The sequence below is a fragment of the Bacidia gigantensis genome (genome assembly GCF_019456465.1).
Source record: "Bacidia gigantensis strain McMullin 20006 chromosome Unknown contig_156, whole genome shotgun sequence".
Classification (NCBI taxonomy): domain Eukaryota; kingdom Fungi; phylum Ascomycota; class Lecanoromycetes; order Lecanorales; family Ramalinaceae; genus Bacidia; species Bacidia gigantensis.
In genome coordinates, this window is record NW_025408594.1 from 1,106,277 (window position 1) to 1,132,526 (window position 26,250).

At 50.0% G+C, this 26,250-nt stretch overlaps 8 protein-coding genes across 8 annotated transcripts; 4 read left to right on the forward strand and 4 right to left on the reverse strand.

Moving 5' to 3' along the window:
- Nucleotides 1–365: 365 nt before the first annotated feature.
- KY384_002612 (uncharacterized protein) lies at nt 366–3,020 on the forward strand (the record flags this gene model as incomplete). Its single annotated transcript, XM_044811135.1, has 1 exon — nt 366–3,020. The coding sequence occupies one exon, from the start codon at nt 366–368 to the stop codon at nt 3,018–3,020; it is 2,655 nt and encodes an 884-aa protein (XP_044672018.1).
- Nucleotides 3,021–3,190: 170 nt separating this feature from the next.
- On the reverse strand, nt 3,191–5,454 carry KY384_002613 (uncharacterized protein; the record flags this gene model as incomplete). The annotated part of the gene is made up of 2 exons (XM_044811136.1): nt 3,191–4,872; nt 4,926–5,454. 2 exons carry the CDS (start codon nt 5,452–5,454, stop codon nt 3,191–3,193), a joined length of 2,211 nt encoding a protein of 736 aa, XP_044672019.1.
- Nucleotides 5,455–8,563: 3,109 nt separating this feature from the next.
- KY384_002614 (uncharacterized protein) lies at nt 8,564–11,324 on the reverse strand (the record flags this gene model as incomplete). Its single annotated transcript, XM_044811137.1, has 3 exons — nt 8,564–10,116; nt 10,165–10,351; nt 10,401–11,324. 3 exons carry the CDS (start codon nt 11,322–11,324, stop codon nt 8,564–8,566), a joined length of 2,664 nt encoding a protein of 887 aa, XP_044672020.1.
- A 766-nt stretch (nt 11,325–12,090) lies between these two features.
- KY384_002615 (uncharacterized protein) lies at nt 12,091–13,400 on the forward strand (the record flags this gene model as incomplete). The annotated part of the gene is made up of 2 exons (XM_044811138.1): nt 12,091–12,153; nt 12,204–13,400. 2 exons carry the CDS (start codon nt 12,091–12,093, stop codon nt 13,398–13,400), a joined length of 1,260 nt encoding a protein of 419 aa, XP_044672021.1.
- Nucleotides 13,401–14,709: 1,309 nt separating this feature from the next.
- On the reverse strand, nt 14,710–16,038 carry KY384_002616 (uncharacterized protein; the record flags this gene model as incomplete). The annotated part of the gene is made up of 2 exons (XM_044811139.1): nt 14,710–15,771; nt 15,850–16,038. 2 exons carry the CDS (start codon nt 16,036–16,038, stop codon nt 14,710–14,712), a joined length of 1,251 nt encoding a protein of 416 aa, XP_044672022.1.
- A 566-nt stretch (nt 16,039–16,604) lies between these two features.
- Nucleotides 16,605–19,668, forward strand: KY384_002617 (uncharacterized protein; the record flags this gene model as incomplete). The annotated part of the gene is made up of 2 exons (XM_044811140.1): nt 16,605–19,488; nt 19,586–19,668. The coding sequence occupies 2 exons, from the start codon at nt 16,605–16,607 to the stop codon at nt 19,666–19,668; spliced, it is 2,967 nt and encodes a 988-aa protein (XP_044672023.1).
- A 539-nt stretch (nt 19,669–20,207) lies between these two features.
- On the reverse strand, nt 20,208–20,516 carry KY384_002618 (uncharacterized protein; the record flags this gene model as incomplete). The annotated part of the gene is made up of 1 exon (XM_044811141.1): nt 20,208–20,516. One exon carries the CDS (start codon nt 20,514–20,516, stop codon nt 20,208–20,210), a length of 309 nt encoding a protein of 102 aa, XP_044672024.1.
- A 188-nt stretch (nt 20,517–20,704) lies between these two features.
- Nucleotides 20,705–25,576, forward strand: KY384_002619 (uncharacterized protein; the record flags this gene model as incomplete). Its single annotated transcript, XM_044811142.1, has 2 exons — nt 20,705–23,515; nt 24,146–25,576. 2 exons carry the CDS (start codon nt 20,705–20,707, stop codon nt 25,574–25,576), a joined length of 4,242 nt encoding a protein of 1,413 aa, XP_044672025.1.
- Between the last annotated feature and the right edge of the window lie 674 nt (nt 25,577–26,250).

Sequence of the window (26,250 nt, forward strand, 5' to 3'; positions counted from 1 at the left end):
AAAATCTGGCTGGAGGCTTAAGCTAAGAGCGTTATGTCATAACCCGCCGAGGGTCGGTTAGTCTGAACGTGGCCATGCCAAATAGAATTTAAGCGCGAGGTTTTAGGGGCATGTGCCCTGAGAGCTCCCTATAGCCAGGTTATCCTAGGCCTCTACCCCCCTATCTTGCCCCTACAAATTTAGCGCGGCCACATTCAGACTAACCGACCCTCGCGCGGACAGGCTGGGAAGATAAGGTGCGGCGAGGCCCGAGTCCGACCGGTCTCCACTGTCAAAGCCGCCTAAAGGGCAACCTAAACGCCTCCGAACTTTTTGAAGAATAATGACCGAGGTTGCCTTGCTTGCCCGATTGTCTCCTGTTCATAATGCCCGAGCGTACTCCCAAGCGACTCGACGGCAATGAAAACTTCAAGAGCGCCGATACTTTTCAAGCCATTGACTCATCACCAAATGCCCGGAAACGCAAACGAGAGAGAATCGAGACTCAACATCGTCCACTTTCCTCCCCACCCCAAACGAATGCGCAACAGCGGGATGGCATACCCATACAGAAGCCCATCTCCAATTTGACCCCTTGGATCACTCCTCGAGCTCCTGAACAGTCTAACATCTATTCTGCAAGCGCAAAAATATCGTTTCAATCGAAAAACGGCGAAAGCAATGGCAACGCTCGCCAGCCGCCTTCCGCAAAATCTGACAACATTGCCAATGGCAAGCCTTGCGGCAACCTCAAAGCTCGTGCAGATGCTCTCCGGCCTCAACGAAGAGCCTTGCCTATATGGTCGCATGAGTTAGCAATACAGCGCGCTCTGCGCCAGAAAGACATACTTATCCTTGTGGGCGAAACTGGCAGCGGTAAGAGCACACAGGTACCTCAGATGCTCCTGCAGGAGAGATGGTTCCAGGCCAAAAGGACGAGTAAAGGTGACAAAGTGGGAGGCTGTATAGCGATAACGGAGCCCCGTCGTGTAGCGGCCACAAATCTTGCAAGACGGGTGGCGGAGGAAATGGGAACTACCGTTGGAGGGTCGAGGGGCAAGGTAGGATATGCTGTCCGCTTTGATAGCGCTACTGGACCGGAGACCATGATCAAATTCTTGACCGAGGGAATGTTGCTACAGGAGATGATGAGGGATCCGCATCTGAAACAGTATTCGGCTGTACTGGTTGATGAGGTGCACGAGAGGGGGACAAACGTGGATCTCGTGTTAGGGTTTTTGAAAAGAATGACTGTCGAAAAGGAGGGGTTGAGGGAAAGGGGAGGCATGGGACTCAAAGTATGCGTCATGAGCGCTACGGCGGAGGTGGAGAAATTGGCAGAGTTCTTTACGCCAGAAGAGAAAACGAATGTTCGTAACGGAAACCTCCTGGTAAACGGACCGCATTCTACAAATGGAGTCCACGTCACGGATGATGAGGCTTCCGAGTCTGAGTGGTCTGGTTTCTCTGATGTTGAGGATCCTACAGCGAGCAAGCAACCTCAACAGGTCAACGGGGTAGACAAAACCGAGCCCCAATCACAGCTATTCGAAAGTTCTACTGCACATCCCTCAAATGTCAAGATCTGCTACATCGAAGGGCGGCAGTACCCTATCAGCATTAACTACGCATCAGAAGCCGTCAACGACATCTCAGACGCCGCCCTCCGTACCATCTTCCAGATCCACCACTCCGAGCCAATGCCAGGCGACATCCTCGTCTTTCTCACAGGCCAAGAAGTCGTCGAATCCCTGGAAAATCTCATCAACTCTTACGCCCCTTCACTCTCCAAAGACGTCCCCAAAATAACCGTCTTACCGCTCTTCGCCGCCCTTCCCCCAGCAGCCCAACAGCTTGTCTTTCAGCCTGCCCCAAAAAATCACCGAAAAGTCGTCCTTTCAACCAACATCGCCGAAACCTCCGTGACCGTTTCGGGAGTCCGTTTCGTTATTGACTGCGGTAAAGCGAAGCTCAAATCTTTCCAGCAATCTATTGGTCTAGATTCTCTCCTCGTAAAACCCATCTCAAAATCGGCCGCCATCCAGCGCAAAGGCCGCGCTGGCCGTGAAGGTCCAGGGAAATGCTACCGTCTCTACACTGAAGACACATATTTATCCCTCGACCAGAACACCACCCCCGAGATCCTCCGCAGCGACCTCAGCCACGCCATCCTCACCATGAAAGCCCGCGGCGTGGAGGACATCACCACCTTCCCCCTCCTCTCCCCTCCTCCACGCAAAAGCCTCGAGAAAGCCCTCCTCCTCCTGCTTGAACTCGACGCTCTCTCCCCCTCCGGCTCCATCACCAGCATAGGGCACAAGATGGCGCGTCTCCCCCTCTCGGCACCCTTATCCCGCGCTCTCCTCGCCGCAGTAGATCCTGCATACGATTGCCTCGAGGAGACGATCGACATCATCGCCGCGCTGTCGGTGGAGAACCTCTTCCTCCAGCCTACCTCGGACGAAAAGCGCGAAGCCGCTGAGTCTGCGCGCGCGGAACTAGTGCGGAGGGAAGGCGATCATTTGACGCTGTTGGCGACGGTGCGGGCGTATGCGGGGGAGGAAAGCGATCGCAAGCGCTGGTGTGAAGGGCGGTGGATCAGTCATAGGGCTATGAAGAGTGTGATGGATGTGAGGAAGCAGTTGCGCGCTCTCCATCATTTTCCTAATGGGGATAGTGTTAGAGGGTTGATGGATAGCAAGGGTAGATGGGCCAATGAGGCAATGATCAGAGGCGGAGTGAGCGCAGAGAAAGCGGAGAGGATCCTCAAGGCTTTCTTGATGGGGTTCAAGATGAATACCGCCCGCTTGATGCCCGATGGGCGGTACAGGACCATGTCGCAGGGAAATTCGGATGTTGGGATCCATCCGAGCTCGACACTCTTTGGGAGACGGGTGGAGTGTATTATGTATAACGAGTTCGTGTTCACGAACAAAGCATATGCGAGAGGGGTCAGCGCCGTGCAGATGGATTGGGTCGGGGAGGTATTTAGTGCTCAGGGGCATGAAGAGGAGGAAAGAGGTGGTGATGGTGGTGGATGAGCGTATTATGCTCCTTGAATTTTATGATACCCTAAGACCGCAAAGCGATCTCTATAGCCATGGTAAGGCTATTGATGAATCTTACTTGCCCTTGTCCTTTTTATTAGCACATTCCACGCTCATAAAGCCTCTCTTAAGAAGCTAGATTGAAGCCATCCCTTGAGAGGCGATCAATCCTCGTCCCCCAACAACGGCTCGCTCTCTCCCCCGTCCTTTCGCTTCCTACGTCGCCTCTTCTTTTTGCTTCCCTTGCCATCTTGCCTTTGATTTTCCTTTTGATCAGGCTGTGCGCCATTTGCCACAGATGCGCCTCCGTTTCCTTCCGGGTCGTCGCTGCTACTTGTGAGCTCTAGTACTGTCTTCTTGATGCCACCTGTGTCTACAATGTTCTCTGTGATGCTTCCAGAGCGAGCAATACCTTTATTCGACTTCACAGACTTGCCCACAGAGTGCATGGATCCGAGCGTTGATTGTGACTGGGTCCTCGAATGATGCTTAGAGCGATTTCGTGACTTGCTTAGCTCTTCTTCGTTGTGAGTAGATAATCTGCCATTTCTCGAAACTGGAGGGCTCAGTGGCGATGAGGACGGTATGCTGCCGTAGCCAGCTTGGACAGTCAAGACGCCATCACTGGCGTCTTTGCCCGCGCTGCTTACTAGGCCTGCGCCAATACCGCTTTGAGCAGCAAACGAGCTTTTGCGAGTTTCAGTGTTGTCAATAGACTTGCGGTGGCTATCACTACCTAGACCTGTACCTGGTTTGACTTTGACCGTATTATACCTTGTGGTTCGTGGCCGGCTTGCAGGGTTGGAGGGGCCAAGATGCTTCAGATGCTCTCGTAGATCTGGTTTGTTGGGCTTTTTCTGAGTGGACTCTCGGTCGGAGGTGTTCATCATACTCGATGACCTACGTAAATTCATCTTCGCCTGCGAGACTGCTGAGTCTGGATGTGCACTATTCGGCTTGCTAACGGGACCGTCGGTCGTCGTGATCCTTCGCATTGTCGAGCGTGGATCTTTCGACTCATTGTCAGTCCCTGTCGTGTCCTCTTTCCCGTCCGCAATGCTATCTGTGGTTTGATCGATGAACTCGCCCTTTGGTACGCGTGATTTTGGCGCAGGTGCAAGCCGCCTAATTGCTTTGTGAACATCAATGAAGACATCAGACTCATCGATGATTTCTTCGCCAATCAACTCCTCAATGACATCCTCAAGTGTCACGACCCCCAAAGCACCGTGATCGTCCCCGGGAAATTCGGACACCAGCACCATGTGAGACTTGCCCTCTTGGAAGAAATTTACGATATCGAGACAGCTGGTTTCCGCCCTCGTTTCCGGCAGGGTTGCCAGTGCGAAGTCGCTTACTCGTTTACAGTCTTCTGGGTCATATGTAATGAACATCTTTACCAAGAGCATTCCAACGAAGTTCTCCTCATCGTTAGGAGCATGAATAGGAATTCGAGAATATCCAGCGCTTAGTATGAGTTCCATGGTCTTTTCGTCCAGTACAGTATCTGATGACATGGTGAAGACATCATCCATTGGGGTCATGATATTTCCGACAGGTTTCGCTTTCAGGTCTAGGACTGCACTTATGATAGTCACTTCATCTTCAACCAATTGTTCACCCGAATCTCCCAAGCTCTTATGTAGTGTGACTAGAGTTTTGAGCCCAGCCTTTCGATAGGTAGTCCCGTGGTCTTCTCCAAGAAGCCTGTCCAAGAGCTTCGCAGTTGGCCACGCGACGGGGGCCAAAATGTACATAAGAACGAGCACCAATGGCGACATCCAAGCTCCTATAGGTAGGCCGTAACGTACACAAACTGACTGAGGAATGACTTCTCCGAATATGACTGTGCAAGTGGTGAGCCTTTCTGCAAACGTCGCGCCATTAAGTCCTACGTACCAATCAGGACTGTACTGCCCAAAACGGCGGGCCATCCGCCTCCTAGTGAGCGGTCCAGCACAATGGGCAAGGTCTCATTCGTGATGACGTTTCCGAGTAGTAATGTGACGAGCACCCAGTGTTTCCCCCTCTTCAAGAGCTTGAGAACGCCGGCAGCATTCTTCTTCTCGGAGGCATTCCCTGAAGTTCTGATGACCTGCAAGTATATTTCATCCTGTTGCCCGATTAGCCAGCGAGCGCTCACATATTTGAGCGTTCCACATACTTGTCCCATCAAAGCAATGGTCAGGCCCGCAAAGACTCCGCCCAGTAGCACCAAAGCTATAGCTACTGCCAGGTATATCCATAACGCTGCACTTTCCGCTGGCAGAGGTTGCTCTTCTGTACTGTGAACATTGAAGGCGGAGAAATGAAGGGGCGAAGCGCGGAGGAGAGGGATTTGTGCAACCAGAAGCAGTATCAGCTTGACGCAGGAGGAATAGATAGGTGATGGAGTTCTCCACGCCGGAGCAGGAGCGTTATGTTGCATGGCGGAGGAGCTGCTCAAGCTCTCAGGGAGACAGCTATGTCATTCTTCCACCGATTGAGATTCTAGAACAAGCGATCAGGCTCAAGAACATGTGGTGGAGTACGCAATTGATGAGAAGAGGACGCTTAGTAACATGCAGTCAGCACTCAGCTGTATGTATTTCTGCGGGCGAAGATGTCCGCTAGGAGAGGGTACGAGGGTAGTTGTTAGCGGTTTAGCTGTAGGTTTTATTGCAGGACCCTAAATTCTTTAGCGTGTCCACGCCTGCCAAAGTCCATCACGAGTGGTGGTTGCATAACAAGCCGCACTAGAGACATTAATTAGTATCAAACAAAGGGGTAAAATATATATATGCCACTCCCCCACCTCTCTGTTGCTCTCCTATAATGTTTGTTCGATAATTTCAATGGGTTATGGCAAGCATGCTGTTAGAAATGCAATTACGAAGCTTGGAAACGGGGTTTCTCCCGCAAATCAACAATCTACTGTCCGTGACATATCCTCAATTGATAAATTGTGTTCTTTAGCCAAAACTCATAATCGACTAGCACTGTCTATGAATCCAGCTGGCGATTTGACAAGTTCGATGCCCATTCCCATTCAAACTCCAGTCCCGAAATAACCCACACAAGCCTTTGCACCACTCAAACTCTAGGCATATTTCACAGCATTCTCTCCCGGACCCGTCGCACTGACAGGGCTCACGGGGCTAGCCACAGTGCTGAGTCTATCCGTGGGAATGTCGGTGCGGATTGACGGCGACGTGGTGAGAGTCCGTTCGTATGCCGGTGGCTGATCGCGTTCATGCTCGAGAGGATCCCTATGGTATTGCAACTGAATATTTCTTGTCGCCGCTCTCTGAATCTGTTTTTGTCTCCGATAGCGGTGGCACATTATACACGCTCTGACGAAGAGTGTAAAGTGCATGATCAGTACCAACGCTAAAAAGACATTGGCACCAATCTCTTGTCGGCCGAGCGTATATATCAGCGGTTGACATGGCTGGCTCCAGAAGTTGTCCTCTTCGCAAAGGACGAACCCGTCAATGCCAGGAATGTACACTGGTTGCCACCACCAAAACCATCCATCCCCAACGGAGAAGATAATGGCGGGGACAGCAAGAGCCCAAACAAAAAGGTCTGCCGTGACTGTCCAACCGGGGTGAATAAGGTGTCCTTGGCGAACAAATATGGTGAATGCGAGGAGGAAGATGTTATAGAGAAAGGCGATCAAGAGCTATGATATATCTGTTAGCAAAGGGTTCGGATCCTTATGCGTCATGATATTCCTTGAGAGCGTGAGTGAACTTACAGGGCAGATGGGCAGTCCATCAGGCCAGTCATTGCCTCCGTACGTAGCTCTTGACCTGGCTACTGTCGCAGCAAATATTACAAAACTGATGAAGGCAAACAGGGTGGCGACTCCTCGAACGGCGAACTCGATGCCCCACCGCCGATCGCCTTCCCTCAGGTTTCGCCGAGTCTCGATTGGAATGAATGAGGGCGACATGATGCCAGAAGATAAACAAGAAGTAGCTATCTACAAAGAGGGAGATGAGCAGTCCAGGTGTCGTCAATCATGAGCTCAAGGTTGTTCTTCATGACGCAGATCCGTGAGGCTTTGCGAAAAGTTGGCCTAAAGCTTACGTAGCCTCGGCCCGGATAAAAATAAGCGGATGCCATACCTTAGGCCGGATTCTAGGCTTCAAGCCCATGCTGCTGGATTTCGCCGATGCTCCTGTCTTCTAGACTGAGTCATGACATGCAGTGGAACACTTCAAGGTTGATGTCTGAGTCGGTCGCAGCGTGTGGCTGAGGCCGTCCTTGTATTTTTGTATTTGCTTCACGAGCGAGGTGCGCCCCCCAAATGTCTTAGCCTCGTTAGGTGCTATGTAGGTAGCGGGCACTAAGCACAAGCTTTGCCCCTCATGCAGCTCGAACGCTGGGGGTGCAGTCAGTATCAAGTACCTTAGGTATTGCATATTGCGGATTGCCAAAGGGTTCTTCGTTACTCATTGGCATATCTTGACAGACGGGTCGAGCAATCTAGCTGAGCTGGCTTCCTCGAAGCATCTCAGAATCTCTCCGCTCGTCAAAAGTCGTCTCACTACTGTTATGGCGGCCCCAACAACACCCGAGCCAAGGTACAAGCTCATCTTCACCGTCCCTCACTCCTCGCTAGAAACCTGCAAGTCTGCCGTATTCGCCAAGGGTATGCATTGGATCTTCTTCTGTTTGCTCTGTGTGCGCGAGCTCTAAATGGCGCTTACGTAGCAGGTGCTGGCTCATATCCGGGGGGAACTATTCCCTGTGTTCCTTCGAAGTGCGTGGTCAAGCGCAATTCATGCCTAGCTCGGGCGCAAACCCAAATATTGGCAAATCCGGACAGCTCGAAAAGGTCGAGGAAACGCGGGTCGAAACTTTGTGTGTAGGAAGGCAGGTCATGATGAGTGCCGTTGAGGCCTTGAAAAAGTGGGTGTGTCCGGTCGTAATAGTGTTGGCTTGCTAACGCAAAACTGAAGGGCACATCCATATGAGGAGCCAGCATATGAAGTATATAGATTAGAAGATGTGTAAGACTATTCCGAGAAGTCCCCTTTCAATTCTCACCCTCGTGCATGGATTTTTCCCTTGCTTCATCAAGCGGAGAGCTTCCACAATCAGTCTGCATGATTCACATTGACTCGGACTCAGAACTTGCACAACAACAGAGGCGATGTCTGGAACAAATGAAAAACCAGCCATTTCCTTGTGAAGGTGATCGTGTCTTGTGCTTCAAAGCATATTGAGGCAGCTAGTCTACATGAATCGTGAATCGCAGTAGCCTTGGTCCACTTCGGCAAAGTTGCACTTAGCCACTGAGAAACTTCCAAATCTTTTGCCAGGAAGTATACGTCTCTCAAGGGAGATACGATAGGATCATTTAAGATTTCTATTCCCGGCTTTATCTCGATGGCACGACTTGACTTCTTGACATTGGGGAGCTATTGAGAGAAAGCTGTGAACTCTTTACGTTATAAGAAGCTTAAGGATCACGTCATTTCACCCGGCGATATTGCGGGAGCTGATTGTGCTTGGAGAGGTTTCCGAATTTCAGTGCATCGGTTCTGTCAGCTTTTACCTAACTCTATGAAAACTCGTCGAAAGATCTCTCTGCTGTTGAACAGATTGGTTACACGTAATCGCTCGTTGTCGAGATGGGCAGAGTCACTTGTCTGACCGCATGGAAGATGAGCAGCTGAGGCATTGAATTCCTGTTCAAGAAATCGAATAGCTGGTATCGATCCACCTTCACGGATGTATAAAGGTCGTTGATTCGCAGGCGGAGGGCCACGATGTCTGCACTCAAAAGATTTAATGTCTGGCTTCCCAGTGAGAGAAGAGGGTTTTGTAGAGCCAGACAAGATTGTTGAAGTCAATGGTGGTGATTTGGATCCTCTGTGCACCAATGCTCTGGATGGGTCAGACTTGCTCGTTTTTGATCTCAAAGGCGTCTTTGTGCGCTCTTGATCGCTCAAGAGGGGCTTCCAAACTTCCATTACCGCTTTCTCCAGGACCTTAAAGATGTGATTACTGGGATCACCGAGCCATGGTTCTGCCGCGTGCTCAATTTCAAGTGACATTTTGTTTGAGGTTTTTAGAGTAGTAAAGCTTTTGTCAAGATATTTACTAAGCGCATCGATCACGTCCTTAGTGGTTTGGTTAGGGACTAAACGTATAGAGATATCTGCCCGAGCCGTGTGTGGAATGATAGTGGAGCTTGCAGGGCCTGACTGTTGGACGCGGTGTACCGTGAGAGATGGCTCTCGCCATCTTGCTTTGAACATCTCCTTCATACTATCTGGATCGCCAAGGCCAGCATTACGCTGCAACAAGTTCTTAATAATGAATCGATATAGTTCATCTTCTTCCTTCCTGATTGGCGGGATGTCATCGTAGAATCCCGGGATGTTGACCTTTCCATCGTGATCAGTCAGACCCGCGAGCACTGCAACGAGGTCTTTCATCGCTTCATCTAGAATATAACTGCCATCCACACCACTATGCAGATTCTCTCGGTCGCTTCTGATGGTCAAGATTGCACGCACAACCCCCCGTAACCCATATGTTAGACAGGGAATGTCGTCAGTCAACCAGTAGCTATTCGCAAGCAGTATCCAATTGATTTTGCCAATGAGAGATTTGTGCTTTCTGATGGCTTTGGCAAAACCGAAGGAACCCGATTCCTCCTCACCTTCAATCAAGAACACGATGTCAATGTTTAGCGATTTAGCCCTGATGACGTCGGCTACAGCATATACGGCAGCCAGCACCGGGCCTTTGTTGTCAGAAGCACCACGTCCATAGAGATATCCGTCGGCTTTTCGCAGAGCAAACGGATCAGATGACCAGCCATGCGTATCGCTATCAGCAGACACCACATCATAATGCCCGTAGAATAGTATTGCTTTCCGCTTACCTACATTCGTCTGGTCATGGCTAAAGCGCGCGAAGACAATGGGGTTTCGTTGCTCTTCTGTACTGAGCAAGTCAGTCTCTGCGCCGAAGCGCTTAAAAACATCCCTTAAGAATCGTGCTCCGCGTCTGCATTCATTTGCGTAGGGGACACGTGAAGATATGGTCGGATAAGAGATCAGCTTCGCAAGGTCGTTGATAAGTTCCTCTACAATAGGTCAATCTCTCTTCACACGTCATAACAAGGTTGACTGACCGTTGTCTGCGATGTCTGCCTTCTTAGGGCGATCGAAGCAGTTACTGACGTCCCAAATAGCGATAATACCGTCGTTACCGCCAGACACGTATAGCTCTCGATTCCTCAAGGATGTGACCGCAGATGTGAGGATGAGTCGCTCATGCCCTTGCCACTCACTGACTTTTGTGTGATGCTGATTGAATATCTAGGAATAGGTCAGATCATCCTCGTCGAATAAATCCGGGAATATCCACCTTCACCCCACCCTTCGAGCTTCCAGAAAATATCAGGTCATGCCCTACAGAAAGCGTCAGAATATCATCAGAGCAGGCCTTGATATGTCTAAGTCGCTGGCAAGTCTCAAGGTCCCAAACGTCGATGTCACCCTCAAGCTTGCCGCTGTACAGGAAATTGCTACAAATTGCAAGAGCAAGAACGGACGCATCACCATTCTCTAAACATTCCAAAGGCTGTATGGTGCCGTCTTTTGAAGCATCTAGAGCCCAGAGTTTGATAGAGCCGTCTCCTCCGCCTGATATCAACACCTCGCCTTGGTAACGTGGCGTTTTCAGGTCTTGAGCGAGCAGCATACAGTAGACATAGCCAAAATGGGCGTAATGGACAATGTGATTTCGCTCTATCTCTAATTCCCTGCCACCGAGAGCACGAGGCTCCTCTGGCGATGAAGGCCTTGGTGTAGAGGTGCCACCAGGGCCTTTCGAATCAAAAAAGCGGTGATTACGGTACGAAGGGTGTGATTTTGGGTCTGGGGGAGGTCGGGAATCCCTTTCTGACAGGTCGTACCATTGGATGGCCGTATTTTGAGCGCCTAAGTAGACGGTTTGCAGATTGGAAGAATAGGCAACGCAGAACACATCGCCAACATCGTAGCTAGAGTAAATCGAATAGACGCGCTGAAGATTCGAAGCGTCCCATACGTTCAGGATGGCGTCGCCGGCGCTGGAGAAAAGCAATCGTCCATTGCCTGAGAGAGAAAGGCACAAAACACTTTGCTTGTGCGCACGTATTCTTGCAATGTGCTGGTAAGTGTCTAAAGACCAGACTATGATTTCTCCATCCTGCGTGCCGGCAAAGATCCTTGACTCTGCTACCACGAGGGTCAAAATGGAAGCCTGTGCTTTAAGTCGGTGAAGCAAGGGTGGCTCTGGCGAATTCATCTGCGCCCATTAATCGCTACACTATCCTACGTCTTTGAAGCCATCTTCGTTTCCTAGACTGATGGCACTGTTGCAAAGAGGCTTCTCGCCTTCAACCGTCGATTATTTTTGCTGTGAGGCTGTGCGTTCTCTCCCAAGGTCAGGTGAGCTAGAGCTTCTCAGCTGGCATTGGCCTTCAGTCCCTTCTGAATTCGCGCCGGTCACCGCCGAGAGCCCGCGCCAGCAAGCTAGCCCAGCTGCTAGACCTAATTGAGCACACCAGCCACGCGCCACAATCCCTTTTTTGATACCCAAACTTATTATTACCACCGGCCGGCCCAACGATGACGGCAAAGTCTGTGTGATTCGTGTGATGATTGCTAGACATTCGTCTTGCTGGCCTGTGCCCAATCTGAAGGCGACGGAACTAAAGATCGGGCGTCTAGGCCGAGACCACACACAATAAGTACCCCTTCCTGGCCTTTATTTCGCTGCTCAAAACCAACCTGCGTCTTTCCTGCATCATCTTGGCTTTACCGCAGACTGCATCCTCTACATCTGATTGTCTGCCCGATTGTCAAGATTTACTTCGTGCTGTTTGGGTTCTAGATCCTTCACTCTCCACGCCCCTCCTTCGAGATCCTCGTGACTGTTCCGGGGGATCGTAATTGAAGCTTGCTTTTCCCCACCTCCAAACAGGAGAATCCTTTTTCTTCACTCATTATTTCTCCGCATACCAAAGGCAGAGGGTGAAACAGGCTCTACACCCGCACGTTCAAGACGAGATATGGCCGCACAAATGGTTCAGCTTGTTACTGTGGTGGATAAATCAGGGAAGGCGGTAAATTCCGTGAGTGAGGACTTTGGTGATTCGTGAGGCGCTTGCTAACGACTCCCCAGAGTAAGCACATGGTCAATGTGTGGAAAGAAGCGAAAGCAGCCTACAAGGAACGAAAGGCAGAAGTAGTTGCTACACGATATGGCCTTCCCAGCCCAAAATCACCTCGCTCAATTCACACCTTGCAGCAAGAAGAGCACATGTCTCGAACCTCATCAAGCAAACACTCGAGATCCCACCATCGCTCGCGGCATCACTCTCATGAGGACCGTCGACGCTCTTCCCACACAGCAAAAACCGCGCCTTCCTCCCCAACCTCACATGCATCCTCACGGAGGCGGTCTCTCGAAGAACAACGACAGTCGGCACCCACAATGCCTAGCATCCAAAGGAGCTTCACCGATCATGGTGGCGGTCTACAGCTTGCACGTGCTCCTCCACGAATGCCCCCTCGATCATACACAACACCATCTTCGCCTACCATAGACATGGATCTAGCATACGGCGAGTTGCCGGGGCCCGTGCTTTCCACTAGGAACGCAGACGAACAAGAGATGCAGGGCCTTGTGAGCACTGTGAGACGACTGCTCGAGGAGGCCGACTGCTTGCATCATTCGGCGACTAAGACGATCGGAATGTTGCAGAAGAACCCAGATGCCATGGCTGCAGTAGCTCTTGCCTTGGCTGAGATCAGCAACATTGCCACAAAGATGGCACCAACGACTCTAGCAAATATAAGCCGCAGTGCTCCTTCGGTTTTCGGCTTGCTGGCTAGTCCACAGTTCCTCATCGCTGGAGGGGTAGCTGTTGGGCTCACCGTCGTAGCGTTCGGAGGTTACAAAATTATCAAGAAGCTGAAAGCGCAGCAAGCCATTGAAGCTCCCGGTGTGGATGAAATGATAGACATTGGTAAAGATATGGGGAGCATAGAGACTTGGAGAAGAGGCATTGCGGACGAGCAGGCAGCAAGTCTTGCCACTAGTGTGGATGGCGAATATATCACGGCCCAAGCCGCTGCGCTGGCAAAGCTAAGCCTCGAAGACCCAAAGAATTCGACTCCAGCATCTAATAAAGACAAAAAGACACACGGCAGCAGTAAGTCCCGAGGTGAGAGACCGTCGAGGTCAGCTTCCAGAGCGAACTCAAAGACCAGTCTATCAACAACAAAATCAAAAAGTACCAGCTTGACAACAGGTTCTAAAGATGCAAATGAGAAAAAGGCGAAGAAGCCTAGTCCGTTGAGGTTGATGTTTCACTGATGAATGTATGGAGATGATTAATGAGGTTCATGCGTGATGTCTAGCAATAGTATACCTTGGGTCTCATGGTTCGAGAATTTGAGCGTATGATTGTAATTCAATTGAACATCTTTAGCCCACTAAAGACGTCTTATCGCTATGCACCCTAGCCATTCTTTGGCCTTTCCAAAATTTGCGCCATTTCATGCAGGCGTTCCGAAACCTGAGTGGGGCATATTTATAACAAATTAAGCAATCATAGCGCCTTCTGAAGATGAACCCTGAGGTGGCGGAGGTGCAGGTAACTAGAAGTCAAGGAATGATTAGCTTTCGCGTGCAAGTTTTGTACGTAGAGACGCCTTGTCCCAGAAGAACTCACATCTAATTTTGACTGCCCTGCCATCATCCTCTGCATACCTATCCCTACGCCCTCTATCACAGCTAGTAGACAAGCACACCCTATAGCCTGATTTCTCATCGATTTCAAGCCTCCACGTACAGCCAGTGCCCCTCCGGTGAAGAATCCTGCTATTACTGCAAAATTGTCAGCCTCAATATACATCACAAATTTTCTTGTCTTCGTAGTAATTCTCCTTCTTCATCGTATAAAAAGAATCAAACTCCAATCATCCAGACAAAGCCAGCGGAAAAACGTACTAGCCTGAGTAATTTTCAAGTTAGCTCTATTTGCAGGAGAGGGGGTTTTGGAGAACGTACATTATAGGGATCCTCTTTCTTCCTGACTCCTTTGACCGCGCAGTCAAAACTACTGAACAACCCCCCCACACTCCAAAGTTGCCTCCTAGCACCGGCGCTCTTGCTTTGATCGCCGTTATCGACCCTATTCTTCGTTCGCCTATGGGAGAATTCCGGAAGCCTTTCACTCCATGCCAAACGGCACCGCCAATTCCGCCCATGCAAAAGGCGCCGCCAAAATCGGACAGAGTTACCCAGGGGCAGGGGTCGCGGGAGTGATCCATGGTGGCGGTATTGGAAGAGGGTAAGAGTGAAAGATGGTAATGACAGTGGGAAGGAGGTTCAGGAATAGAGAAAGCGGGGGAGGAAGTGTAGCTGTGCCAGCGTCAGACAGAAGGAAATAGTGACAATAATGATTCAAGAAAGCCGCGAAGGGGCGTGGTGTAACTGTGACCAGTTGATCTGGGATATGGAATTCTGGATGGCAATGCCCATGACGACGCTAAAGATTTTTGGAGTTCGGCCGAAGTTTCCCCAGGCGGTTAGCGTATTTGAATCTATATGTTTATAAAAATTGTGCTCTCCGCGTTTCTGTCTCTAGCTCGAACAGGCTCGAATAATGATCATTTTGCTTTTATAACTTCTGCTTCTTAGCTCTGCCACGACCTCCAAATCCCCATCTAATCTGGTTTGCGGCTTGGATTGAAACACCTAGCTCGTCTGCGAACTGCCAAACCAGCCCAGGGTTCTTCTGAAACATCCTTCCACAAATTGCCACATCGAGTCCTTCTTCCAGTAATTGATTTGCCTGCTTGCCATTTGTGATAGTGCCAACCGTACCCACTGCTAGCTTGTCCCCCAACTTTTCCTTGACCGCTTTTGCGAACGGGGCCTGATAGCCAGGCCCAGATTTGACTTTCTGCTTAGGATGCAAGCCTCCAGAACTGACATCAAGCAGATCTACACCTAATGGGACGAGGTCGCCAGCCAACCTGACTGTGTCTTCGAGCTTCCAGCTGTCAGTATCTGGCTCACCCTCCAGCCAGTCTGTCGCAGAGATACGAAGAAACAGGGGCATGTCCTCCGGTATGTTCGTGCGCGCAAGCTCGACCACTTCTCTAGTCAGGCGAGTCCGGTTCTCAAAACTACCCCCGTACTCGTCTGTCCGTTGATTGCTTGCCGGAGAGACGAATTCATGTAGCAGATATCCGTGAGCATTGTGGATTTCAATGACATCGAATCCACAAGCAACCGCGCGCTTGACTCCTGCGACCCAGGCTTTCTTGAAGTCTTCGATATCGGTCTTCGTCATTTCCTTTGGGTGAGGAAGTTGGTCATTGTAGGGAATAGCAGACGGACCCCACACGTTGTCAGGCCACCCGCCGACCTCCTTCGGCGCAGTCTCGCCAGCGCTGAGCCATGGTGCAACGGTGCTTGCTTTTCGGCCAGCATGTCCAAGCTGAATGCCAATATTCTGACCCTGGCTATGGGCAAACTCAACGATTCGCTTCAACGGCTCCATTTGCGAATCGAGCCAGAGCCCACTGTCTTCGGGCGTGATGCGGCCTTCTGGAGTGACAGAAGTAGCTTCGACCATGGACAGCCCTGGACCACGTGAAATGATGCCACCAAGATGCGCGAAATGCCACGCGGTGTGATGACCGTTCTCCGCTGAATATTGGCATAATGGGGAGAGCTAGCAATCAGAATTAGTCGGCAACAACACGAGTCTTGAGCCTGCTTTCTTCACCAAAATGCGGTTTTGCAACGTTACGCCCCTCAGTTTTAAGGGTTGAAATAACCTTGGTGGATGAGATCCATCTGGTTGTGGATCCGAAGCTGTTCCACTCGGTGGTAATTGGGCGGGCGTATAATAACTGATGCCCTCTGCAGCTCTGTTCTCAAGGGGCTCCCTTGAGGTATCTTGGTGTTGTGCCTCATGCACGTTGTGATGGGTTGCCATTCTTGCGGAGTGCACGAAGGTGAAGTTCAACGACAGTGATTGTGGGAGTAGGGAGATATCTAATCTAGCAATGCAGTACGCCTGAGCGTGGTCCTACCTTATATCCACAAGCGATGTCGTGATTGTCTTGATTGGTAATGAGCATTGCTTTTTTTCGGCTTGCTAAGCCTTTCGTCATCTTTACCTCAACACATGAAGACTGAAGACTTGATTTGAGCGGGAAGACTTGGATCGACCCAAACGAGCTGATAGGGTATTAGCAGCAGTCACTGCCGTAGGTCGGGAAATAAGAAACTCCAATGCCAAGCCTGTTCCTGCCTGAGCATTCCACTTGGCAGATGAGTAAGCGAGGGGCTAGTCGTTACAGAAGTCACGCCCAACAGTGGCACCTCTTGCGGAGAATTGCCGCTCATGCGCCCCGGAATCCCGTCCCAATGTCAGCAGGATCTCTCTGCCTGCTAAAGGGACGTGGAGGTTGTTTTAGGGGAATGTGATTCTCCTGGTGAATTTAAGCATCTCTCCATGCTCCTCATCTTTGCCACCTACCTTCAATGAAATTCCCAGGCATGTCGTCCGGCGTAGAGTCAGATGAGTTTCCCCCCTCGTCACATGCCCATGCCCACAGCTCCCTTACCGACGAGCAAGCATCGACACATGCCCGCACCCAGGACCGATTACCTCACTTGCAGTTTCCTACTTGGACTTTCCCCTCCTCGCGCTCTCCAAGCTTAGCTGATCCGCCCCGCTCCGCCACCGCGACTATCTTCTCACCACAACCCCGAAATCAGTCCTCAAATTCAGATCCAGAGCTGGTAGTGCCGAGTCATGCGCATGACCGTTCTCATTCTACCTCGCACGCCGGACTTTTCAATAACCCTAATCGATCCATCTTTTCCTCTGGCCCACCAACATCTTCAATATCATCCAACACTGCCCAGGCGTCCATGAGCTCCCCCCCTCCTCCTCAGCCTCCCCATCCGCTATCAGCTTTGAACAATGCATCCGGCATACCAAGCAAGCGGTCGGTCCATTATCAGAACAGTATACCGCCTTCACATCGGAAAAGTCGCATATCTAGGGCTGAGAAAGACATTGATGACCCTTCCGTCACACACGAACGAGCCCCTTCTGCCGATGGTAGAGGGATCAGTACGCCGACGGCACTAACTCGACTTTTTTCCGGACCGGAGGCGCCTCCAATTGTTTCTAGAAATGCATCTTACATTCGGACGCACAGTGGGACAGCGTACACACGAGCATCATCGAATACTGCACCACTACCCAATCATCTATACAACCAAGGGCTTCTCGGCGGAAAGCACTCTGACATTACCGTACACGCGTTTGGCACTTCCTACGCACTACATCGCCTTTTGCTCGACCGAGCACCGTTCTTCGCTTCTGCTTTATCAGAGCCATGGTTTGAAGCATCGTCGAAGGAGATGACCCTCCATCCAGAAGAAATTGACTCGAACATTACGCAACAAGCGTTTGAGCTGGCCCTCAAACGAATATACGGAAGCCATGCTACTTCCGAGGAAGATAAAGAAGCCATCGGGCTTTTTGCTACAGGCTGCTGGCTAGAGATGCCGGATCTCATTGACGCGAGCGTGGCCTCCATATTGCGCCAGATGTCGACCGCTAAATTAGGCTCACTGATCAAATTAGTCACAGGTAATTACTACGGCAAGCATGGTGACCGGATCCTGGGATCTGCCAAGGCCATGCTCTGCCGTGAGGGCTGGGAGATGCCTCTGAGATATTGGGACGATGTATCCGGGGAGATTGCGCGGGAAATTATTGGTGGTGACGGATTCTTCATTCCCGGAGAATGGGAACGATTTGTTATCGCAAAGAAAGTGCTCGACCGCAAACTTAAAATCCAGGCAATGGACGCAGGTCTTTTTGAGCCGAATGGTAGACCGCAAAGAGTACCTCCAGACGCGATGGCCTTCCATGCTATTCGATTCGACTCCGTGTATCGCAAGACGTCATTTAGTGGACGCGTCCCTGAGGCGTATGATCAATGGTTGACGCTCTACACAACTCCAGATATTGCCCCATTACTTATTCTATTGGATGAAGGCATCCATTATGTCCATCTTAGTTTTGAACAGCTGCAGAAAATCCGAGAGCAGCGCGATATACTAGGCCTGCCGCTCATGTCTGACAAAGTGATCAATGACGCTCTTTGGATGCAAATGGAGCTTCGACAAAAAGTGGTCAATGCTCCAGAGCTAGATCTCGAGATTGGTCTGAGCCGTGCGGCGGAGGAGTCTGTTGATGAAGTGATGGCCGATGAATCCAATACCAGGAATGGATCACACAACAAGGGCAAGCAGCGTGACACGAGTAACGATGGAGATGACGACGACGACGTCGACATGGAATCAGGCAGTTGGGACGGCAATGGTAAACCTCGCAAATTTTGGATACCCAACATAGATTCGACGTCTATCATGGGAGGGAGTCTGGATACTGCGCTTTACGCAACACCAAGCACAAACAGGCCTTACGTATCTCGGCTATCTGCATCTATCGATCCAGTTGACGTACAATGGGCATCTGATTTCACAGCTTCTGCGAATGAGCGACCTACTGTCGCTGACAGGAGCGAGCAAAACCCACAAATTACTTACACCCACTATCCACCGTTCAGATTTGCTGCTGAGTTTCCGAACCCTCGAAATCTCAAAGAGAAGAAACGCGTCTATTCTCGCACCGTCTGGTACGCTGGCTCACTCTGGAATGTCTACATTCAAAAGGTTGAGACAACCAAGAACACGCAATTGGGTGTATATCTCCATCGTGCCAAGGAAAAGGAGGCCCATGAAGACCACCATCGCGGAAGTGTAGACGAGCGCATCGGACAGGTTGAGATGTTGATGCGGCGGAATCGCCATCGCCGCAATTCAGAGGAAGATATTAGCAACTCGAGCGCAGACCCTGATGCTACGCTCGTTCCTCCAGAACAAACTTCACGGTCGACGACTCTAAGCAATCTTCTCCGTGGGCATCCGTCGGGAACTAGCAGCGAGCCCTCGTCTCTCACCAAATCTTCACAAACGCCGACTACGCCAGGGACACACACCTTCTCCCAGCATCCGTTGCAAGGCACGAATTCGGACAGCGACCTTGACGATCCCGCCTTCCATAACCGAGAGTCTGTAAAGACTCAGAACTCGGTACCGACCATCCCTGCTTATGTTGATGGAAGACCGACCATCAAGACTTATTTCAAGATTTACAGCCCCAGCAAAGGTGGAAGAATGCTGAGCGTCTACGAGAGCGCCCCTGACCTATTCAACTTTAGCCAGAGCTGGGGATGGAAGAGTAGCACTATGGTCCTGGACGATGGGCTATGTGGCTTCGACGGAGTGGGAGAAGGCGCTCCTGCTGCAACTGGTAGCAGGAGTAAGGAAGGGCGTTTGAGATTCATGGTCGTGATTGGTCAGTCTTTTCTACTCAGGTTGCCTGCACAAAGCTAATGTCACCGATCTAGGCAATGTCTGAATATAAGAGTTGAACGTGGCTGTGAAACCAGCAGAATTAGCTGTCGAAACTGTAATCAGTACGCCATCGCTTTTTCTCACTACTTGCATCAGGCTCCTCACAAGCATCATGACTTAATGTATGTTAGAGTAGAGAAACAGCCAGTGACAAAGTACAAGCATTGCCGATAGGGACAGAATGCTAGTCATGACTCTAGATAGTTGCTCACCGCATTTTGAGCCCAGTCAAAAATGACATAGAAGCTTGATCCTTCCCTTTCGTCTCTAGCTCACCAGCGATCCACTGTCCATCTAGACCTCGTTCTAACATTCTCGTCTAACATACCTGGCGAAGATAGAGCCCGTCACCGCGGATGGGAGGCCGCTTTCGATCATCCTTTCGTACAGCATATCTGCCTAGGTTCAAGGTGACCGAAAGCTGACAATCGTATCAATTTCAACTTCCCATTCCTCAGCCATGCTCATTTAGCATCAGATCTCCTAGTCCCCTCACATACGCCCTCTATCGCCCCTTCAAATCCTCCATAATCATTTCGTCCCTCTGTCTTTTCTGACCAGAGCACGCCACTACAACCTACGAAGCCACAAGCATTTGATATTATTGTCACAAGATCGGCCCTCGTGAGAGGTTTCCATTTTAGTGATGCTTTTCAGGACTTAGGTCGCGATGTCCATCACCGTCCCACCATCCTCATCCGCAAGCCCCTTCTGAGTTTCCGACTTCTTTTGAGCCGAACCTACATCCTTCATCTCGACTTCGCTCTCTTGCAGCTGTTGCGCAAGTGCTCTCTGTTTTGCATAGCCTGATTTCTTGTCCAGCTTCCTCGCCTTCTTTTTGGTTATCGGCGCAGGCGTCAGGGTTTTACTGATTCTTTGCCCATGTCTTTGCCTACTCTTCGCTTTTGCAGCAGCTTTATGCTGACGTTTGACCTTAGATGGCTTGTTAGGATTGGTGTGTGAGGGCATCGTAAAATAGTGGGTTGGAAGCAATGGAAGTGGTCGAGGGGTTTATGTGGGTGGAATTGGAACCTTTAGACGTTTGCCAAGAGATCAATCTTAATTTGCGACTCGCGACTATCTTTCCTATGCATGACCCTTCTGTACTTGAGGCAGGTTAATTTGGTACTTTGCTCGGCCATGTCTGTGTCCGTCAAATGCCTTCAGCAAAATTGCTAGACAATACCACGATATCACAAACAGAGAGCAAAATACCCCTAGAACCTCAACCACCAACAACAAAGACACAATCGGAAGATTCCAAAGATGCACTCCGTACAACTCCGCGGCAGCTTGCGTCGCCTCCCTCTTCACCCATTCTTCCAACAGTGCTTCCTAAAGTCACGGAGGAAGACTTAAGGAATGGTGCAAAGCTTGATTTCGTGTCACAATTTCGCCTGGAAGAAGCCATCAATGACCAAGCAGACGGCAATGACAGTGAACCAGATGTTGAAACCAACTTCAAAGCTCCATCCAACGAGAGGTTCAGTAACGGACACAAGCCGTTGTCCAGGAACGAGGCGGAGAATGACAACTCGGAGAAGGACGAGGTCTTGAAGCTTTCAGCCGAACAGATATATGAGCTTACCTCCTCACCGAAATCATTACCATTACAAGCGCCGCTTGAGCGAGCGCATCATCATGAGGAGCCAAGGGGCCATCCTCGCGAAACGAGAGCAAAGACGATAGGGTCTTGGACGAACGGGGGATACGAGGATGTGGGCTACCAAGAAGGAGACCCTATCCTTTCACAAGCCCAAACCACCAAATTCGAAGAATCAAGCACAGAGGTCCTCGACAATTCTACTTCGAGCCCGCCACAAGCTACTGGCAAATTGGGAAGACCTTTCTCAGGTGTACGCACGCTCTCAACGCCGCTCTTGCGAGGACGAGGTTCCAGCTCGAAGACCACGGAATCTACTAAGCCATTGGGTAGACAGAACAAAGGTGCCCCTCCAGCCCTGAAATTTGAGGGCTTGAGCACTACAGGCAAGTTCTCCTCTGTGGATGGAGCAGAACCTTCGCCTATGCCCCAGTCCATTCCCGTGCCTCCTCTGTCCTTACCTACCTACCTTCAGCTAGAGTTATCATCTGACCATCCATCTCCCCTCTACATCCATCGATCTGCCACCAGTGATTTTCCATACGAATCTTCCCGTGTCAAAATTGAACGTCTAAAGAATTTCATGCTGCTGCCACCTCAATTAGAGCAAGTGCTATGGTTTGGAGCGTTGGCATGCATGGATGCCTGGCTGTATTCTTTCACGATACTCCCTCTCAGATTCATCAAGGCACTCACCCTTCTCATTCACTCCGGATGCAGGAATATATTACACGAGGGTAGGGAAATCTTATCTTACATATACGTGGGCTCCGGCAGGATGTTAGCCAGACACCGTGCAGGGAGCCATGGCGTATCTCCTGCGGTGGCGCGGACTCCTGCAACGGCTGTCGATGAGCGTACACCAACAAGACCGACGGCAGAACGTCCCGAAAGGCGACTGCTCGGATCATCACAGCCGAAATCTCGGAAGTCTCATGTGAGGCATCATCGGACAAAATCCGTGCCGTCGACTTTACAGCCAGATCACAAGGCTGATATACTTAAAGGGCTTCTCATTCTGCTTAGCACAACTATCTTGATGTGTTTCGATGCTAGCAGGATGTATCATGGCATTCGAGGACAAGCAGCCATTAAACTTTATGTAATTTACAACGTACTCGAAGTTTGCGACCGCCTTTTCTCTGCCCTAGGCCAGGATGTACTCGAGAGTCTATTCTCGAGAGAGACACTTGAGCGAAAAGCTGATGGGCGAAGCAAGGTGCTTCGACCTTTTTGGCTATTCATTCTCGCACTCGTGTACAACCTTGTTCACTCGACCTCTCTTTTCTACCAAGTCATTACGTTGAATGTTGCAGTCAACTCCTATTCGAATGCCTTGCTCACATTGTTGATGTCGAATCAATTTGTTGAGATCAAATCAACGGTTTTCAAGAAGTTTGAGAAAGAGAATCTGTTCCAATTGACGTGTGCTGACGTAGTCGAGCGATTTCAACTTTGGCTGATGCTCATGATCATCGCTTCACGTAACATCGTCGAGACAGGAGGCTTGAGTCTAGCGTTCTCTGGCGGGAGCTCTACTGGCGACGCAAAGGCCACTTCGGGCTCTTCAATCCTGCCGAGCGCATTCACCCTACTGCCATCATGGAGTGGTCAGGTCCTAGCCCCCTTTTTCCTGGTCCTCGGCTCGGAAATGCTAGTTGATTGGATTAAGCACTCCTACATAGCCAAATTCAACAACACGAAGCCGGCGGTCTACGGCCGCTTTCTTGACGTTCTTGCAAAGGATTACTACTCAAATGCATTTACTGATCCAAACCTGACTCGACGGTTAGGCTTACCCGTCATACCGTTGGCATGTCTGTTCATTAGAGCGTCGGTACAGACTTATCATATGCTGCTTGCAACATACGCACCACCGCCGATCCCGTCAACAGCCACATCTCTCTCAATAGATTCGGCAACGACGTCGCCAGCCACAACTGCAGCCTTAGCTCACATTGACAATATTTTCAGACACGCGCTGTACCACTCTACTTCTTCCCATACCTCGCCCTGGCCATATTATCTGTTAGACTCTCTACTACCCTATCTGGTGCCTCTGACCACGTTGTTGCTTATGTTTATATTTCTACTATCCATTAAAGTGATGCTAGGCATGGCGCTACTTTCATTTGCCCGGTCAAGGTATCGATCCATGAAGGAGCGAGAAGGGGCAGGCACACATGCAGAAGGCAGAAGAGTGGGCGGATGGGGAGTCGTCGAGGTTGATGAAGACAAAAGGCGGTGGATTTACGCTGACGATCCAGAAGGGGCCACAAGGCTGCGAGAGCGAGAGGTACGGGACAGTGAGAGGATGAAGAGTGTTGAACATGATGATTTCGGGGGAGTTTCGAGATACAATATGGTTGCAAAGAGAATATGGTAGACACTTTCATAGCATAGCATAGCGTTATGGGTAGGGAACACGTTCTTTGGATCTTTCACTCGAGCAGTCTTGCGCCTGGGAGCTACGTATAATCTGCCTTGTGGTTTCCTAGCAGAAGAGACGGGATTGTTATTGCTCCGTGTTCTGATATTAAGGTACCTCGGCACAATTTTCGCGCTTCTCCCCTATATTATTTTAATGCTGGTCTAGCCCAGATTCTCCAGCAGGCTTCGACATTGGACATTACTTCATGACACAGTGAGCCTGGGGTTTCCTTTCGTCTCGACGTCCAAGGCATACAGGACTGATATCTTGAGGCCTGACTGGTCACAGTAAAACATCATGGACTTTGATTTTCCTTGGAGGTCTGTTACCCTCGCCCCTGTAGCAGGGTCTGCTGTTCTTGTGAGAGCAATTCCCACACTCAGTGTACATCAGTCATATATTCAGACATTCTTTGTCTTGTTTCTTGCTTCATTTTTGTCTTCTGCTCTCTACAAGGTGATATTGTATCCAATTTTCTTATCACCTTTCAGACACTTACCATCGCCGCCGGTGAGTATCAGACTTGAAACCCACCTCCGATCAAAATTACTCAGAGGACTTTAGGGTAATTCATTGATCAACGGCCAGTTCAAACGAATAGTAGCCGAGCCAACGGGTGTTCCCCAACAAGATTGGATTAACACAGTTCCCAATGATGGCTTTATTTACTATAGAAGCCTACTGAACATGGAAAGGCTCATGCCAACCACTCCACAAGTCCTCGCGGAGATCTTATCGTACAAGAGCTACGACTTTGCCAAACCTTCGACATTGAGAGCTGGCCTTGGGCGAATCCTAGGCGTTGGCCTTGTTCTTGCGGAAGGTGATGAGCATAGAATGCAACGCAAGAACCTAATGCCTGCTTTTGCGTTTCGTCATGTAAAAGACTGCTATCCCATTTTCTGGGATAAGTCTTGCAAATTAGTGGCCAGATTGATGACAGAAGAAGTGGGCTCGCAGACCAAAGAATCGCTGGAATCGGGACCAGTAAAGGTCGAGATTGCTAACTGGATTTCCCGCGCAACTCTGGACATAATAGGCACCGCCGGCTTTGGGAAGGATTTCAACGCACTGGACGATCCAGAAAACGAGTTAAATGCTACCTACCGGAAGGTGCTGCAACCGACCCGAGCAGGACAAATGCTTGCATTCATGGGCATGGTACTCCCGTCCTGGTTGATTCGTTCACTTCCTGTTGCCACAAATAACAATATCGCACAAGCTGCAGAATACATCAAGAAGGTTGCTCGTCAGCTTATTGGTGACAAAAAGGAGAAGATTCGCCTTGAAGGCAAACGTACAGAGACCGATATTCTCTCGGTAGCGCTCGAGTCAGGCGGTTTCACGGATGAAGAGCTTGTAAACCAGCTGATGACCTTTCTTGTGGCCGGTCATGAGACTACCGCCACCGCAATGACGTGGGGCCTCTATCTCCTCTGCCAGAATCCGAGCATTCAAACTAGGTTACGGGAGGAAATCCGAGCAACGATACCATCAATTGAGGCAGGGGAGAAAATGACACCTCAGACCCTGGAGTCCTGCAGTTATCTTCACGCATGCTGTAATGAGATCCTTCGTCTTTACGCCCCACTTCCTCTCACAGTGCGTGAAGCAGTACGAGACACCACAATAATGGGTCAACCTATTGCCAAAGGCACAAAGGTTTTCACTTGCGTTTGGGCCATTAATACTTCCACCAAACTTTGGGGGCCTGATGCTGCATCGTTCAATCCTGATAGGTGGATGGGCGCAGGAAGAGCAGGAAATGGCGGCGCAGACAGCAACTACTCGTACATGACGTTCTTACACGGTCCTAGAAGCTGTATTGGGCAAGCTTTTGCCAAAGCTGAGTTCGCGTGCCTTTTAGCTGCATTGGTTGGTAGATTCGAGTTCGAGCTTGTGGATAAGGAGATGGAGATTAGGATCAAGGGAGGTATCACCGCAAGACCACGAGATGGCTTGACTGTGAATATGAAACCGATTGATGGGTGGTGATCACATCTATGACCAAGTCTCGAAGATGCATATATATATATATTATATACCCCGAACTTAGGATCTAAAATTGCCTTTCCAGGACAGGAAAGGGAGCAAGTAGGCGCAGCAAGGGAGCACGGGGGAGCATAAAGGGAACACGGGGGAGCATCGAGGGAGTATGGGGGAGCACCGGGGGAGCACCAGGAGTATCAAGGCGTACTCAGGGCTTTTCTAGATGAATCATATTTGTAACCTTTTTAGGAAAGGCTTGAAATAGATTCTTTAGTATTTTACCTTTAAAAAATGCTGAATTAGCTTAGTTAATATTCTTAATATAATAAACAAGTTATAAAAATTATCTATATATATCTATAATATTTATACTTTATCTGAAAACGAGATTCTTATTATGCGGATTTATCGGAAATATGATTCATCTAGAAAAGCCCTGAGTAGCAAGGGAGCAAAAGTGGGCGCAGTGTAGGGGAGCCTAAATTGGCTACCTAGAACTCGGTTATAGCTACTCAAAATACCAAATTTAAATGAAAGTCTTCATTCTAGCCGGTCACAATACTATAAGTTAACTTCGCTTTGCCTTAGCCGTTATTAAGGAGAACCTGCGCCTGTTCCCGGTAACGTCCGCTATACGCAATAGCGAACCAGGCTTCTCCCTGAGCCACAACGGTCACTCT